An 18,889-nucleotide genomic window follows, 5' to 3' on the forward strand; every position below is an offset into this window, starting at 1 on the left:
CGCGAGGGGCCGTGGAGAGGCCAAACGGAAGGACCGCAAACTGGAAATGTTGGCGGTGCACCGTAAACCGTAGGTTCCGTCTGTGCGGGGGGTAAATAGCGATATGGAAATATGCGTCCTTCATGTCGAGAGCAGTGTACCAGTCTCCGGGATCCAAGGAAGGGATAATGGTCCCCAGGGATACCATGTGGAACTTCAACTTCTTCAGAAACATGTTGAGTCCTCGCAGGTCCAGGATGGGTCGAAGACCTCCCTTTGCTTTGGGGATTAGGAAATATCGGGAGTAAAATCCTCTGCCCCTTAATTCCTCCAGTACCTCCTCTATAGCTCCGATTGAGAGGAGCGTGCGAACCTCTTGCCAGAGGAATTGGTCGTCAGAGGGGTCCCTGAAGAGGGACGGGGGTTAAGAGGGAGGGGGCGAAATAAATTGGAGGTGGTATCCAAATTCCACCGTGCGCAGGACCCAGCAATCCGAGGTTAACTGGGACCACGCAAGGAGGAAGGAGGAAAGGCGGTTGGAAAACTGAAGGGGATCCTGGGAAAGGACTGGTGCTCTGCTCTCGGGCGCACCTTCAAAAGTTCACTTTCGGGCCTGGCAGTGGTTTGGCGGGACCGGTATTGTGTCCGCCTTGGGATCCAGTTTGTCGCCTGCGGTTCCCACGACCGCGCCTCCTGCCAAAGTCTTGACGCGGTCTGGGCGGAGGGTAAGGGAGCTGGGGTTGGCTACAGAAGGACCTGCGTTTGGTCTGTGGAGTCTGCATCCCAAGGGAACGCATGATCACCCGATTGTCTTTAAGACTCTGTAGCCTAGAGTCTGTCTTCTGGGAGAAAAGACCCTGGCCTTCAAACGGCAGGTCCTGGATGGTGTGTTGCAGTTCAGGAGGTAGACCTGACACTTGCAGCCACGAGATCCTCCTCATAGTAATTCCCGAGGCCACGGTTCTGGCCGCCGAATCCGCAGCGTCGAGGGAGGCCTGCAGGGACGTCCGCGCCACCTTCTTTCCTTCCTCGAGAAGGGCTTGGAATTCCTGGCGGGAGTCTGGTGGGACCAGCTCAGTGAACTTACCCACCGACTGCCAGGTGTTATAGTTATATCTGCTGAGCAGGGCCTGTTGGTTCACCACCCTGAGTTGGAGGCCCCCTGCAGAGTAGACTTTACGTCCCAACAGGTCCATCCGCCTAGCCTCCTGTGATTTTGGGGCGGGGGCTTGCTGGCCATGGCGCTCTTGCTCAATGACGGATTGAACCACCAGGGAGCATGGAGGAGGATGGGTATATAGGTATTCATACCCTTTGGAGGGTACCATATACTTTCTTTCCACCCCTCTGGCCGTAGGAGGGATAGACGCCGGGGATTGCCAGATTGTGTCTGCTTTGGCTTGGATGGAGCGTATAAACAGCAAAGCTACGTGGGTTGGGGCATCCGCCGACAGTATGTCTATGACCGTGTCCTCAACCTCAGGGACCTCCTCCACCTGGAGATTGATGTTTAAGGCGACTCGCCTCAAAAGATCCTGGTGAGCTCAGAGGTCGATGGGGGCAGGCCCGAGGAGGATGGCCACTGCCTCGTCGGGTGAAGAGGAGGACGACAGACCCGGTACCAGTGGGTCCTGGAGGGACTCTTGGTCCGGAGGTACATCAGGGTCCGGGAAGGCCTGAGGGTCTGGTACCTGAGGGGAGTGATCTGTACCCTCTGGAGGGGGGCGGCTAATAGTGGCCTCCGGTGCGTGATGTTCCGACGCGGCGGAACGTGATGGTACCGTGGGCTCACCTTGGGCCTGGTGATATGTCCAAGGCATCCAAAAGGACCACTGATGAGGATCTTGGTCTGGACCTTGAGCCTCATGGAGAACCCAGCTGTGCGCCTCTGAATCAGGATAGGCAGCATTATCCGCGTGCAATGACTCAGATGCGTGCCTCGATGGCCATGGTGGAGCGGAGGCTGTTTGAGGGTAAGCCATGTCTCTAGGGTACCGTATGTTGTGCCGCACCGGGGAGCGGTACCGGGATCCGTATCGGTACCGAGAGCGTGATCGGGACCTGCGACCGGCGCGGTGCTGGGAGGTCGACTGGGATCTGGATGCTCTGTGATGAGAGTGGCTGCGGTGCGAACGGTGCCGGGAGCTGGACCGGTGCCTGGAATATCGGTCCGGAGAGCGGGACCTCGAGTGGTGCCGCGAGTGCGACCGGTACCGGGCAGGAGATCGGTACCGGGACTGCGAGCGGCGCCTGGATCTGGAGCGATGGCGAGATCGAGAGCGCTGATGGGATCTCGATCTTGAGTGCTGTCTGTCTGAGGTGCCGATGGAAGGTGGTCTTACCATGGTTGGCTTGCTTGTCGATTGAATAACCCGCACCGGCAGTACCGGGGGTTGAGGCAGAGCGGGCTCCGTTAAGGCAATAAGTTCCCTCGCCGTAGCAAATGTCTCTGGTGTAGTGGGAACAAGGAGCTCTACCGAGGCATGTGCCGGGGAGCTGTCACGCACCGGACTCGACGGCTCTTGCACTGCCGGAATCAACGGTGCGGAGGTTGTCAGTGCCGTGGCAGTTGTGGGTGCCGGGCGGCTCGACTTAGATTGTTGCTCAGACTGTGGTGCAGATAGTGAGGCTGCAGGAGCTTTAAGCTTCTTGGCACGTGGGGAGAGGGAGCGGTGCTGGGCTGTTTTCTGTGCCGGTGCCGGTTGGTGCCGAGCTGTTTTCGTGGTGCCGGCGCTCTCTGGTGCCGATGAGGCACTTCTCCCTGGCGCGGACTGTCCGGTAGGCAGTGCCGAAGGTGGAGGAGTGAGGGCTGCCTCCATTAGAAGCTGCTTAAGGCGAAAGTCCCGCTCCTTTTTCATCTGCGGCTTGAACGATTTGCAGATCCGGCACTTGTCTGCAAGGTGGGATTCCCCCAAGCACTTGAGGCAAGAGTCGTGGGGGTCTCCCGTGGGCATCGGCTGGCGGCAGGCCGAGCACGGTTTGAAACCCGGTGAGCCAGGCATGGGCCTGGGCACCGGAAGAGGGAAAGGGCTAATCCCCGACGCTCTGAACTATATACACTAACTACATTTACAAAAATCTATTAACTAGAACTACAAAAAATAAACTATATACACAGTAAGTATTAGAACGAGCGAAAAGCTAGGGAGGTGGAGATCAGCTAAGCTGCGCTCCACTGTTCCAATGACCGACACGGGCGGTAAGAAGGAAATGAGGAGCGGACAGGTCGGCAGGGGTATATATTCGGTGCTATAGTGGCGCCACACCAGGGGGCGCCTAGCCGACCCACCGAGTGTTGCTAGGGTAAAAATCTTCCGACGGACGTGCACGCGGCGCGCACACGCCTACTTGGAATGGATATGAGCAAGCACTCGAAGAACTACTAGACTGTTCTCTGTGGTATCAGATGACAGAACAAGGAGTAATGGTCTCAAGTTGCAGTAGGGGAAGTTTAGGTTGGATATTAGGAAAAGCTTTTTCACTAGGAGGGTGGTGAAGCACTGGAATGGGTTACCTAGGGAGGAGGTGGAATCTCCTTCCTTAGAGGTTTTTAAGGTCAGGCTTGACGAAGCCCTGGCTGGGATGATTTAGTTGGATTGGTCCTGCTTTGCGCAGGGGGTTAGACTAGACTAAAATGGAGTTCTCAAACTGCCTAAAATGTAAAGCTTATTATTGCATCCATTTCAACTAAAGTGAAAAGAAAAAGGATGCAAATTGAGGTAAGTCAGTAGCTTTGGACTGTATGTAGGATGTACTGATCCTGCTCATAAAGAACAGCAGAGAGATGGTTCAATGTACATATCTGTTCTCTTGCAGAAACAAAATCTAACACCGTCTGAATTATAGTGGGATTCCTGGCTGAGTGAGGAAAAAAAATTGGAGCATCTGTTATATCTATCATTTTGGAGAACAGTTTGCTGAAGGGACGTGCACTTTAACAAACTCTAACAAGCTGAATAAAATGCAAGTTGGTCTAATTTCTTGATACTTATCTTTATCAATTGTTCCAATTCATGGCCCAACTGGGTATGGAAACTGTATGGTGGGCCATGAATGCTCACAAAATTAGGGCTGGGGTGCAGGAGGCGGCGAGGACTCGGGCTGGGAGTGCAGACTCTGGGGTGGGGCCAGAAATGAGGGGTTCAAGGTGCGGGAGGGGGTTCTGGGCTGGGGCAGGGGGTTGGGGTGCAGGGATGGAGGGCTCCGGCTGGAGGTGTGGGCTCTGGGGTGGGACTGAGCGACTTAGGGTGTAAGAGGGTGTTCCAGGCTGGGACCAAGGGGTTTGGAGGGTGGGAGGGGGATCAGGGCTGGGACAGGGGGTTGGGGCAAGGCCAGAAATGAGGAGTTCAGGTGCGGGAAGGGGCTCCGGGCTAGGGCAGGAGCACTGGAGGGGGGTCAGGGGTGCAGGCTTCAGGCACTGCTTACCTCAAGCAGCTCCTGGAAGCAGCAGCATGTCCCCACTCCCGCTTCTATGCAGAGGTTTGGCCAGGCAGCTCTGTGTGCTGCCCCATCCGCAGGTGTCACCGCTGCAGCTCACATTAGCCGCAACTCCCAGCCAACGGCAGCTGTGGGGCTGGCGCTTGCAGCAGGGGCAGTTTAGGGGTGACTGCCGCTAAACACAGGAGCCAGAGGGGGGGACATCCGTGTGGAGAGGCCTCCGAACCCACTCCCCGGCTGGAACACGGGAGCAGGACAAGCCCCAGATTCAGCTCCCTAGCAAGAGCTCGAGGGCCAGATGTGGCCCCTGGGCTGTAGTTTGCCCACTCCTGAATCTAGCCTATACAATGGCTCCAGTTTTATACTTAGATAAACTCATGGCTGCATCTGAGATGTGGAGCTGTGTGAGACAGTAATTTGTTTCACAATTGAATCTTTACTGAAGTGTTTGAACATCTAATAACTGGACTATTCTGCTTAACCAATCAAATCCTGTAAAAAGAGTAATGAAAAGTCTGCTGCAGCTAAGAGGACACTAGCAAGATTAGTTGTAAAGAGTAAAAAGTTGACTGTGAGAAATACTGTACTTCACTTCTCCCTTGCTCACACAATATATTTGTAAAGAAAAGACTGACTTGGTAGACAAATAGCTTGCTTGTTTATCTCCTAAAACCATAAACCATGAGGACACTGCTTTGATCCATACTAGCTGGGTCACACACTGTTATGCTACCTACCTGCATTAAAGCAAAATCCTCAAGATGAGGACTTGGGGAGTACAGATTCCTAGTCCACTTGTGAGATTTCTGAGCCACTAAATCTGAACCCAAACCCTAGCCTTGATCTAACTACCACCCCCTGCCAACATGTTTACAAAGTTCTGAGACAGAAAAAGCCTCTTCACAAAATGCTCGTGCAGCTAAAATGCTAGACAACCATTAAAAACCAGCACTATTGACACATTCACAAGGACACTTTGATTTTCTCATCAGGTCTTTATTTTGAACCGTCATCCATGCTGCTGTAATCGATGCAATGGTTGTCGATTTAGCGGGTCTGGTGAAGACCCGCTAAATCGATGGCAGAGCACTCTCTGGTCGACTTCAGTACTCCAGTTCTCTGAAAAGAGTAAAGTAAGTCGACCAGAGAGCAACTCTTGTTGACACAGCGCAGTGAAGACATGGGATAAGTTAACTGGACTTGAGGTACCTTAGGTTAAGTTATTCACATAGCTGGAGTAGTGTAATTTAGGTCAACTTACCCCGGTAGTGTAGACAAGGTCTTAGAGCAGAGGTAGGCAACCTATGGCACGCGTGCCAAAGGCGGCACGCGAGCTGATTTTCAGTGGCACTCACACTGCCCGGGTCCTGGCCACCGGTCCGGGGGCCTTTGCATTTTAATTGAATTTTAAATGAAGCTTCTTAAACATTTTAAAAACCTTATTTACTTTACAAACAACAATAGTTTAGTTATAAATTATAGACTTATAGAAAGAGACCTTCTAAAAACATTAAAATGTATTACTGGCATGCAAAACCTTAAATTAGAGCGAATAAATGAAGACCCAGCACACCACTTCTGAAAAGTTGCTGACCCCTGCCTTAGGGGCAGTAGTTTCAGATATTCTGATAGTTTAATCATGCACTTCCTTACCTCAGTGACGTAAGTGTCAGTTAAATTGGAGTGGGAATCCTCTTCACGTTTGAGGTCTGTATCTGAAATCTCTTCTTCAGTTCTTACCATCACCCCATCTAACAGTTCGGTGCTATTTCTGCCACTGAATTTGGAGGAGTCATCGTCAATGTAGGCAGACTGCTCTTCATCACTCAGCTTGGACTGATGGATGTCATGTGGAAAAGTGTCTGCTTCCAGGGTACTTGGAGGATCTGTCAGGTCAGCTGACTGAATATGTGAATCGACAGTAAGTTCTGCCTGGGTTACGGAGGAGATGTCTTCAGTAGCAACAGTGCGAATTATGACACTCGGTGTGTGGCACTGCACTGTGACATTATCACTTGCATTCAGCAAATGTTCTGGCTGTAAGAAGCATTAACAAAGGATACAAAATAAACAGTATTTAGCACTTTGTTGCTTTTTCACCTGTCCTTAGTCAAACACAAGTTATTGGGATCAATACATGGGTAACTGGGTGAAATTTAATGGTCTGTGACATATAGGAGATCAGACTAGATGCTCTGATGGTCCCTTCTGGCTTTCAATTCAATGAATCTGCAACTTGGTTGAAACTGTTATATCTGGTTTACAGAGGAGTAAATAAAGAGAGGCATAGCAAGGTAAAGAGAATCAGTGGCAGAACTGCGGCTAGAACCAGGGGAGTCCTGAATCTCCATCCTGTGATCTCACTACTAGACAACATTTCTTCCTTCCTGTTTGTAACAAAGAAGGATAGTGATAAGCTTAAGTATTTAACTTGAGACAGAAAAGTCATCAGCAGTGATCAAACCAGATACCTTCAGCACCAAAAGCACGAGCTCAGACCACTTGAGCTAAGTGGTTACAGTTAAAATAATAGTCCTAGATTCAGGAGATCAGAGTACTGTTTCTATAACTGCAACAACTTTCCTATGTGACTTTCAATATCTGTTAGCTCTCCCCCTCTGCTAACCAGGCACAATACTTCCCTACCTTACAAAGGTTGTGGGAGGATAAATTAATTCATAGATGTGAAGATTTCAGTGATAAGATCTTAGAAAATCCCATAAATAAAGTTTTTAGGTAACAGATTTTTTAATTTTGTTGAGGCCAACCACTAGATGGAGACATCACATGTTTAAACCAGTTTAATCTTCAACCAAAGATCTAATCTCCAATAAGGACTATGCTGCCCATGCCAAATTTTAAACTTCAGTAAGTTTTCGGCAGCCCGTGGTTTGAAGAGTTTTTTTTTTTTAAATAGGAAATTCTCACTCTTCAATATTTTAAAACGGCCAAAATAATTGTACTCTACCTGTGACTGGAGAGTGAGCATGGAAAATTTCACCTCCAGAGGTAATATTATGGAAAGTTATGAGCATGTCAGAAAGGTGTATGAAATGGGAACTGCTTCGTAACCTTAGCATATGGAGGTAACCAGGGACCTGCTGTAACCACAGTGGCTGACAGACAATAATTATTAGCCCACCCTTTTCCCAAGATGTTTCAGCATTCTAACTCTTCAAGATACGTACGGATAAGGCATGGACTATGATCTGCTCTGGGGAGGCAGGAGCAGCAGCAGCTGTCAGGGTCACTGTGGGACTGGTAGTCAGTGTTAAAGGAAGGCCTTGGTTTGAGCTTGTCTGTAGTAAGTAAGTGCCGGGAGTTCCAGTAGGCTGGAGATGGAAGGACTAAGAAAGGGAAAAAAAGGTCAATACAAAGATTCCCCACTTCCTGAACCATGTCAGCGCACTCACTTATAGGGAATCCAGCTAGCTAGAAATCATACTGAAATAACTCCTTCCCTGTGTTACTTACCACAATTTAATTGGAGTAACTGTAAAACCTCATTTTTCTTCAACAAACTAAATTAGCTAAATTAGTGAAGAACTAATTATCTGTAGTCTTGGCAACTGCCTCTCTGCCCTAAGAAATTTCTCCTATGGGGTAGTGCAGGGTTCTGTTTAGTCCCCTCTCCTGTTCAGCAATGGATAGAAGAGTTAACAAGGGGACGTGGTTAAACTGGAGTGAAAATCCTGAACTGCGTTGATGAAGAATCTTTTCACACATCTTACAGTGAAATTACACTGTTAAAAGTAGGTCCTGCTATCTTAAATCCACTTGGAATACAGCAATTTGCACCCACTGGTAGGTTAATTCTCGTCTGTCCCTCTGCTGGGACATGATCCAACTCCCACTGAAATCAATGGAAAGACCCAGTGGGAGCTGGATTGGGCCCTGGCTGACCAAATGGAAACGAGGAGGAGATAAAAGATGCCAGGATCCTATGGGGGTAAAGATAAGGAGAAATTCTTGACTTCCTGGTCTTGCTCCCAGAGAGGAGTGACAAGGAGACAGGCCACTCTAGCTACAGTTGTTCAGTGAGGATATGGCCGCACAGACCCCCTCAACCACGTTTTCCACTGCCTGCAGTAATAGTAGAGTGACTGTGCCCTACCAATAATGGGATGAATGGTACAGGTACAGGGGAATCTTTTGCCAGCAAGGGTCTCTCGTGTTATAAACTCCTCTTATAAGAGATTTTTATTAAAAAAAATATTAAACACACTGCTACAAGATGGTTTCACAAGAGTTAATATTTCACATTGAAGCTTCACGGCTCTAACTAATTACAATTAGGTCCACATTTTGCTCTGGATTTTGTAATAGAAGTTTACTTCAGAATCACCATTAAAATTTCCCTCCTCCATCTTGGAAATCAACTACAAACATTTAACTATTTAACAGCATTTAAAGGACAAGTATGATATTGCAAGGCAAGTTCTACGTTACTTACTGGGAGAATCTCAAAGGTCTGTAGCGTTCCACTATTTAGTGTTATTGTCTCAGAGTCGGCAGCAGCAGCAGGAGAATCAGTTGAGGCTATGGGAGTAGGGAAAAAAAAAACAAAAACACATGTATACCAAAACGTGTCAGCACAGAAGGGTGTCAAGCAGGGTATTGCTAATCCCAGTGCAGAGAGAAAGGAAGCTGACTGCAGTACTAATGCCAAAGTTTTCTAGTTTGTATCTAGAATACAACACTCTTTAAAGAAGCCATCTTACATGAGATGGAAATAAAGGGAAGAAAGTATAATTAACTGCATAGGGATTAAAAAACAAAATGATATTAAAGGGATTTAACGATTTATGTTTGTAATGACATTTTAAATAAATTAATATTCTGGAATAAGTATCCATAAGTGGTTTGAGCATTGGCCTGCTAAACCCAGGGTTATGAGTTCAATCCTTGAGGGGGCCACTTAGGGATCTGGGGCAAAAATCAGTACTTGGTCCTGCTACTGAAGGCAGGGGGCTGGACTCGATGACCTTTTGAGGTCCCTTCCAGTTCTAGGAGATAGGTATATCTCCTATTATTATTATAATTATAAGACCACCTTACAGGTCAGATCCTCAGCAGGTGTAAATCAGCGATAAGTCAATGCAGTTATGTTCTGTGTTGATCCACACCAGCTCAAAACTGGCCCTATATTTGCATTCCTTTCTGTCCTCCTATAATGTGTATGTGCACCAATGGATAAAGTGCAAGATGCACTCAAGTACATTCAATCACATTGTATGTAATGGCTGCAACCTACTGAAGGTACAAATGCTAATACTATAGGAGCTTGACTGTTTCACTGGGTTACTGAAAGCAATTTGAACAAGGAGGCGGCTATTAAATAGCAGCTACTAAAGTCAGACATTTTTAAATCAGCAGGTCCAGATAATTTGCTTCCCACAAGTTTTAAAAGAGCTGGCTGAGGAGCAATCTAGATTGTTAATTTTGATTTTCCACATATTGTGGAAAACTGGGGAAGTTTCTGAGGGCTGGATAAAAGCTAATGTTCTGCCAACATTTAAAAAGGGTAATCAGGATGATTCAAGTAATTAAAGGTAGGGCTCCATGTCTGTCACAGAAGTTGCAGAAGTCACAGATTCGGAGACTTTCTGTGACCTCCGTGATTTCTGAAGAGGCCAGTGTGGCTGACCCCAGAGCCGCCCAAGCAGCTGGCCCCAGGGACCACCTGAGCAGCTGCTGATGTGGCTGGCCCCACATGCGGCCGGAGCTGCCACTGTTGGCAGCCCCCAGCAGCTGACCCCTGGGCAGCCGAAGCAGCCGCTGCTTGGCAGCCCCCAGCAACTGCTGCCACTGGCCTCATCTCCCTAGCAGCGACCCTCTGGGGCACCCCTCACAGCAGTGCCCGCCCCCTCCCCCCCCGCAAGATTTAGTCATTGGTATTTATAGTAAAAGTCATGGACAGGTCACAGGCAGTGAATTTTTGTTTATTGCCTGTGACCTGTCCATGACCTTTACTAAAAATAGCCACGACTAAATCACAGCCTTAATTATAGGCACTGGGGCAAAATGATGGATTTCCGTTACAACACTCGATTAATAAAGAATCAACACAGAATCATATAATGAATGCCAAACAACACTGGTTTATGGAAAATAGATCTTGTCACAAACTTTGATGAGATTACATATCAACTTTAAGGTAGAGCTGGAAATGGAATGTAGGTTTCCCAACTCTCAGTCCTGTCCTATAGCCACAAGATCTGAGTGGCACTCCAAACTAAATTCTGTAAGATACTTTCATTTATTCATCATCTTTAGGGCCCTACTAAATTCACGGTCCATTTTTGTCAATTTCACGGTCATAGGATTTTTAAAAATAGTAAATTTCATGATTTCAGCTATTTAAATTTGAAATTTCACAGTGTTGTAACTGTAGGGATCCTGACCCAAAAAGTTATGCAGGGATCACAAGGTTACTGTGGGGAGGATGTGGGGGGTGGTTGTGATACTGCTACCTTGACTTCTGCATTGCTGCTGGTGAGGGCGGCTGCCTTCAGAGCTGGGCAGCTGGAGAGCAGTGGCTGCTCGACAGGAGCCCAGTTCTGAAGGCAGAGCCACCGCCAGCAGCAGCACAAAAGTAAGGACGGCATTGTATGGTATTGCCACCCTTATTTCTGCACTGCTGTCTGCAGAGCTGGGCCCTCAATCAGCAGCTGCCACTCAGCTGTAGCCATTCAGCTCTGAAGGCAGCAGCACAGAAGTAAGGATGGCATGACATGGTATCACCACCGTTACTTCTGCGCTGCTCCTGGTGGGTCGCTGCCTTCAGAACTGAGTGCCCGGCCAACAGCCACTGCCCTCCGGCTGCCCAGCTCTGAAGGCAGCGCAGATATAAGGGTGGCAATACTTCGACCCCCCTAAGATAACCTTGTGACCTCCGCCCATGCAACTCCCTTTTGGGTCAGGACCCCCAATTTGAGAAATGCTGGTTTCCCCCATGAAGTCTGTATAATATAGGGTAAAAGCACATAAAAGACCAGATTTCACAGTCCGTAATGAGTTTTTCATGGCCGTGAATTTGATAGGGCCCTACTCATCTTAAAACAAGAAACCTTTAGGTTTTATTATAGGACACAACAAGTATGAGTTTCAACTACTTACAGACATGAGTAATCTGGACTGGAATCTGCAAAGCTGCCATAGGACTCGGAGAGTTGCCTGCATTCTCTTCCAAGTGAGCCACTCGAATCTGTACATGCTGAACCCCTGAACTGGAATGAGTGTTTGATAACCCACTTCCAGATTTGTTTTCTGAAAGCTGGTGCCCCGGGTTGTTTTTTTGGTTCTCATGCAGCTGTTTAAGACCTTTTATTAGCACTGAGGGAGAAAAAGAAAATTCATTCTCAGACATGCTGAAGAGAGGAATTTGGAATCAACACTGTGCATCAGATCTCTGAGAAAGATCTAAACTGAGGGTCTCACCCGTTGGACTCTTCGTAACTTCAAGAGCCCCTGGGGTTTGAGAGAGCATATGCTGCTGGTTGGGAAAGTAATCAAAGCCATCCAAGTAGAGCATCACTGATTTTTCACCCCAAAAGGGAGCACTCACTGGAATATGGACAAGAGTAAGTGCTCCCCCCTGTTGAGGTATACATTAAGCACCCAAAGAACAGAACAGGACCACAAACTCTTAACTAGAGGGCTTCTCTTACTGCTGCCCTTGAAAACTAGTTACTAGCTGGATCCCATTATGTTTTCAGTGGCTGTGGGTTAGGCATGCGGCCATACGAAATGGGGATCTTCCTGAGCATTTACAGTATAAACATGTTTCGACAACAGCTCAGGCTCATGTTTCTTTGAACTGCCTAGCTAAAGTCAGAGCTACTGTTCACTGACTTGCAACAAAGACCATGTGTCAACTCTCTCAAATGATTAAAAGCCAGAGAAGAATTGGGAGGGAGACCCTGAGCAGGGAGCTCGAGCATATAAGAAAGGCTAGAAATGCTGCAAGGTCAGGACACCAAGAATCCTGTGAGAGACCATGCAGCCTTCCATATGAAGCCTAGCTTTGCTTTTTTCAGTTGAACGCCTGACAAGATGATGCTTCTTCAAGAAGACATCACAGCCAGCATGGACCCTGGGAGAACGAGATGTATGTCTGCTTTTCAGACTTGTCATCTGAAGATGAGAACCTTATCAGAATTGTTTGCACAAACAATGAGTGCAATCGCTGGTACTTCATATGGGAGAAAGAAGCCAAAGGATAGGCAGAGGCCAGCATCAGATAGATCAATCAGCAGAATGGACAGGAAAGTGGTCTGGTAATTCCTACCTGTCTGCATTCTCCATCTTTTGTTCTCCTTGTATCTCATTCATTTCCTTCTCTGCCTTTTGCTTTCCTTTCCATCTGACTTTCTCCCTGTTCTTCTTTCACTCTTTCCTTGTTTCTCTGTGTGTTCCTCTCCATCAAAATATTTGTTTAAACCCAAACTCCAGTCTAAATTCTCTCTCTTTCTATCCTTCTATAACAATCCTTCTGAATTAGAGGGTGTTTTATGCTGGCATGTGTTAAAAGACCAGCCTCCATTCCAGCTCTGCCTAGGGAAGTAAGCTACTATGACACAGAGGCCCCTTGGTGATTCACTACTCTGTGTCAGCAACTCCTATCAGACCTGACAAACTTGCTTCCCCTAACATACTGCTGTCATAGATAGATAAATTCTATCTAAAAACGTTGTGTGAAGTATCAAACGAAAGCTGGTGACACACTGGTCACTACTATCATTATGAAATGTATGCCTTCAAACTATAGAAATTGTGGGTAGTTACTGACATAATGCTTTAAAGTCTGTAACCAAACAAAGGGAGAATCCGGTTTCTTCCAGACTGGAGGAAAGGTAGTTATCTCCTGGTCTCCAATGTAAATTAAGCATTGTGGAACCAACACAAAAGAAGCTCCATTTGCTATATTGGACTTAGAAAAGGACAACAAAAATGATTAGGGGTATGGAACAGCTGCTGTATGAGGAGAGATTAACAAGACTGGGACTTTTCATCTTGGAAAAGAGATGACTAAGGGGGGATATGATTGAGGTCTATAAAATCATGACTGATGTGGAGAAAGTAAATAAGGAAGTGTTATTTACTCCTTCTCATAACACAAGAACTAGGAGTCACCACATGAAATTAACAGGCAGCAGGTTTAAAAGAAACAAAAGGAAGTACTTTTTCATACAACATACAGACAGTCTGTGGAACTCTTTGCCAGAGGATGTTGTGAAGGCCAAGATTATAACAGGGTTCAAAAAAGAACTAGGTAAGTTCATGGAGGATAGGTCCATCAACAGCTATTAGCCAGGATGGGCAGGGATGGTGTCTCTAGCTTGTTTGCCAGAAGTTGGGAGTGGGCAACAGGAGATGGATCACTTGATGATTACCTGTTCTGTTCGTTCCCTTTGGAGCACCTGCCATTGCCCACTGTCGGAAGACAGGATACTGGGCTAGACAACCTTTGATCTGACCCAGTATGGCTGTTCTTATGTTCTTATGACATAATCCTGAACTGTAACCTTCCACCTGTGTGTACACTGTCTCTTTGGGGACAGTTTACCTGGTAATTACTGTGAATGTTCAGTGGCAGGGGCTAGACATTACCAGGGGCTGCTTCTGGGGAGTCTGGGCACAGGGGTATACTAAGTGTTAACATGCAACGCAAAATACAGGCTGGCAGAGTCCTGTGGAGTTTGTGGCATTAGGGAACTGACACACAAGTGTCACAGCTACACATCCCTTTTCCCAGGACATTTCAACAAATCATATCCTAACCCTGGCACTCTAGTCTTCGTGTGGTACACTGCTATCAGGTCTTGATGTGGTAGAGGAGTTGGCACTAGTAGCAGGATGGAATAGGAATTGGATATCCTCAGTTCTATTTTTGGCTCTAAAAGGGAAGTAGGATCTAGTTGTTAGAGTAGGCAGGACTGGAAGTCAGGATTACTGGGCTCTATCCACAGCTCTGAGTGGGCTGTGGTGTCTAGAGGTTAGAGCATACGATTAGAATTCAGGGCTTCAGTTATGCCACTGGCTCTTTACCATGGCTTTCTCTGATCATTGCATAGGCCAGTGCCATCAGATCTGGATGTTGTTTCTTGAGAAAAATTCAAACACATGCACACCATTTTCCCATCTCATTTTCTAAAGTACATGCAGTTCTAAGCATGGATCTGAATCCAGGAGAGTGAGTCAACACCCCATTGAAGAGGCTGGGATGAGGAAGGCTCAGTGCTCTCACTGCTGCTGTTACTGTTAAGCAGAACATTACTGCAGATACAAAGCAGAGCCTAACACAGGCACTGTAGTGATCCCAGGCTCAGGCAGAATTTACCTTTTAAAATACAAAGTCCTGTACTCATGTTTTTCTCTACCTCTTTCATTCTCTCCTTTCTGTTTTCCTGTCCACCCCTAAAAGCTGTTTTCTTTAGCATGATGGGGAGGGTGTATTTTTGGATGAACATAATTGTTTAAATGCAGAAATAATTTTGAACTCAAGGGTGTTTGCACATGCTAGGGGGTAGCAGGGTTGCAAGAAATAGGCAACGTGGATCTGTTAAGAAAAAATCATGCCAAACCAACCTAATTTCCTTATTTAGCAGGGTTACTGGCCTAGTGCATAGGGAAGAAGCTGTGGACGCGATCTATCTTGATTTTGACACGGTCCCTCATGATTCTCATAACCAAACTAAGGAAATGTGCTCTAGATGAAATTACTATAAGAAGGATGCAAAACTGGTTGACAGACCATACTCAAAGAGTAGTTAGCAATGGTTTGCTGTCAAACTTGGAGGGTGTATCTAGTGGAGTTGCACAGGGGTCAGTCCTGGGTCCAATAGTATTCAATATCTTCATTAATGACTTGGATGACAGAGCAGAGAGTATGATTATAAAATTTGAGAATGATTCCAAGATGGGAGGGGTTGCAAGCACCTTGGAGGACAGAATTAGAATTCAAAACAGCCGTGACAAACTGGAGAATTGGTCTGAAATCAACAAGATGAAATTCAGTAAACACAAGAGCACAGTACTACACTTAGAAAGAAAAAGAAATCAAACCTACAACTACAAAATGGGGAATAAGTAGGTGGTAGTACTGCTGAAAAGGATCTGGGGGTTATAAGGGACCTCATATTGAATACGAGTCAACAATATGATGCAGTTGCCAAAAAGGCTACTGTCTTGTGGGGTTTATAAACAGGAATGTCTTATGTAAGATATAAGAGGTAACTGTCCCACTCAACTCAGCATTGCTAAGGCCTCAGCTGGAGTACTGTATGCAGTTCTGAGTGCCACACTTTAAGAAAGGATATGGACAAGCTGAAGTCCAGAAGAGAGGAAGAAAAATGATAAAAGGTTTCGAAAACCTGACCTATGAAGAAAGGTTAAAAAAAGCTGTGTATGTTTAGTCTTTTAAAAAAAAGATAAGGGGGGATCTGATAATCTTCAAATATGTTAAGGGCTGTTATACAGAGGACTGTGATAAACTGTTCTCCATGTCCACTAAAGGTAGGACAAGAATTAATCGGCTTAACCGGCAGCAAGAGAGGTTTAGGTTAGATATTCAGAAAAACTTTCTAACTATAAGGATAATTAAGTACTGTAATAGGCGTCCCAGGGAGGTTGTGGAATCCCCGTCATCGGAGGTTTTTAAGAACAGGTTGGACAAATACCTGTCAGGGATGATCTATGTCTAGGTCTACTTGGTCCTGCCTAGAAGTTGAGAGCTGGACTAGATGACTTCAAGGTCCCTCCTAACCCTACCTTTCTATGATTCTATGAATTTGTGAAGCAACAATATGCATCTCTATCTAGAGAGAGGTCAACACATTAGTCAGCTTTTAGTTCATACCCAGAAAAAAAATATATAAATATTAAATTCTCTGTGCAAACTCAATTTCTCAGGAATCTATAAACATTTTAGCATGTTTGAAAAATAAGTACATAATAAACAAGCTACAGAAACCCCAAATTTGGAGTATTTGTTTAAAAAAATACTGCATTTTTCAAAGTTACAATCAAACAATTCCTAGTGTCATAATTTGCATATAACATTGCAAAGAGAAATAAAATGTTCTCCCACCCTTGCAGAAGATGAGGACAGACTAGTCCAAGAGGTTGCAGGACAGAAAAGATCAGTGCAACTGGGAAACGCTCCAAGACACCAGATTCACCCTCCAATCCCGCAGTGTAAACTTTCTACTGCATCTGTGGGTAATGTGGCACATGGCTCCTAGAAAGCCACTCATCTTCCCTTCTTGTTCCCACTCTGATCCCTAGTGCAACTAGCTGTGGGAGCAGCCCACATGTACAGGGTTGCAGGCCCAGGCCTTTGCTTTTCTGGACAGCCAATTCAGTCTTCAGTGATACCAGTGGATATTCCCCACCCTGGGCAGCAAACAGCCTTCTGTCTGGTGAGTGAGGAATTGGAAGGGGGACTACAGCCTGTTGATTCATTTGTCTTTTTATTTTGTAAACTATCTAAGGTGGGGACTGTCTCTTACTATATGTTTGTACAGCACCAACACAGTGGGGCCCCACTCATGGTTGTGGCCTCTAAGCATTCCTGTAATACAAATAATAAATAACAATAATTGTCATAGGCAGGTATCCATTTACCAACACAACTCCTACCACAACTGGCATCCTCCAGAAAGCTTTTACAGTGAGAACAAGGACTGAACAAATGAGCATGGAGACTGAATTAGCCTCTCACTCAGGCAATCACCCCTCCTGCCGAGAACAGGGATGAAGGACAATAGCAGGCAGACAGCAGTGGGGAAGCTTACACTGTCATTCTCTGTCCCTGCTCTGCTGACAATCAGGAGTCAATCCCAGGGCTACCAATGTGGCATCTTTCATAATTACTAAGTTCATAATTTTTTAAAGTTATAACTCCATTTACGCGTAACAATACCTATTCCTGAGGGATCTGTGAAGCAGACTTTCTGAAGACTTTAAAGAAGAGAACAAAATGTGTAACTAATACATTACCAGGGAATGAAATATCTTTGTGGTTTGCAATCTGTCTTTTAATTGTCCACCATTTACTCCGAAGCCACTGTGGCGAGCGGACACTGCTCCATCCTTCAGCCAGTAGATCCCAATTGATTTCATTTTCATCAGACACCTCAAGCTCTGCTATCCTGGCAGGGTTATAGAAAAAAGGAATCTGTCAGAAGCTGCCTTCAGGCCTTTAAGGGATGTTAGACATCTTTGCTTAAGAATGGATTTAGGCTTCCAAGGCTCCATGCTGCCAGATGTCAAGCAAATCACAGATGTCAGAGATGGATTAGACCTATTATCTCATCCAGTCCATCTCCCTGCCAATGCAGGTCGTTCTTCCTCCTATACTTATTGTAGTGCCCTTCCAGACTAATTTTAAATCTCCCAAGCAATGGTGCTTACAACACTTCTCTTGGGAAACTATTCCCTTCAAACATCTCATGGGCAGGAAATACTTCCTGATATTCAGCCTAAGCTTTCACTCTCTTAATTTCATCCCATCACTCCTAGTTATACTCTTCTTTTATCCTAAATAACATCCATCTCTCCTTAGTATGGACTTATGTCTCCCCTTAGATTTCTCTGAGGTAAGCTATACATAGTTAACTATTTAAAACTTTCCTCAAAATCAATCTCTCCAGGTTCTTCAGAGCAGGGATTGTCTTAATATATGTTAGCAAATATCCAGCACCCTGTCGGCTCTACTACAATCTGTAGGAATAATCTTCATCCCTGAATTCCCTTCAATTTGTACAGTATGCTGGGGAAGGGTTTTTGCCTGTAAGCTGCAAAAGCCCTCTTCATAGACCAAGTAGCTGTACTGACTCTGCTAGCTACAGGAACAATCCTAAAGGGATGAATTATGAATGACTGGACAGACTGTGAGAGACTAAATGCATCAATACTATTTTCACACCAGTACTGAGAAATATAACCAGGATGTATTGTAATTTACAATCAGTCAGGTTAATCATTTTGAATGTATGACATAAAGCAGTGACTAGTGCTCTGTAAATCATGTTTGGATTCCCTGCCTGTCTCTCCCTTTTATCGCCATCCAAGAAAATTATCAAATCATAATGAAAAATTGACTGGCTGAAAAATCAGAGTTAAAAGTATTCAAAACAGAAGAGGAACTGAATGGCTCAGAAGATTTCTAGTGGACTACTGAGCCTTTCACCACTTGGTTATCAGTTCAACTCTAACTCAGGTAGGGATCAAAGGTGGTGCCATCTGGTGGCCTACATGAAATGAAATTGTGGTCTCAGTTTAGTTCCTTGTGGACATGCGTCCACATTACAGAAACCACCACCACACTTGACTTTCGTTGGCAATCTCAGCAGAGAGGCCAGGGACTGAATGGGCATGGAGACTGAACTACCCTCCAGTTCAGGGCTGAAGCGCATTGGTGGGGCAGTGTGTGGGAAGCTTGCACGGTCGCTGCCTGTGCTGTACCTGT

At 46.0% G+C, this 18,889-nt stretch overlaps 1 protein-coding gene across 2 annotated transcripts in view; it reads right to left on the bottom strand.

The window, feature by feature from the left end:
* DMTF1 (cyclin D binding myb like transcription factor 1) overlaps window positions 1–18,889 on the bottom strand; it is a 54,518-nt gene that overhangs the window by 7,095 nt on the left and 28,534 nt on the right. For both annotated transcript variants that reach the window (XM_050936866.1, XM_050936865.1), the window contains 5 exons: window positions 17,419–17,570; window positions 11,536–11,751; window positions 8,870–8,955; window positions 7,605–7,763; window positions 6,070–6,453 (listed from right to left, as the gene is read on the bottom strand). In XM_050936866.1, coding sequence (XP_050792823.1) covers window positions 6,070–6,453; window positions 7,605–7,763; window positions 8,870–8,955; window positions 11,536–11,751; window positions 17,419–17,570 — 997 coding nt within the window. The remainder of the gene's footprint in view (window positions 1–6,069; window positions 6,454–7,604; window positions 7,764–8,869; window positions 8,956–11,535; window positions 11,752–17,418; window positions 17,571–18,889) is intronic.

This window comes from Gopherus flavomarginatus, chromosome 1 (genome assembly GCF_025201925.1).
Source record: "Gopherus flavomarginatus isolate rGopFla2 chromosome 1, rGopFla2.mat.asm, whole genome shotgun sequence".
NCBI lineage: Eukaryota > Metazoa > Chordata > Testudines > Testudinidae > Gopherus > Gopherus flavomarginatus.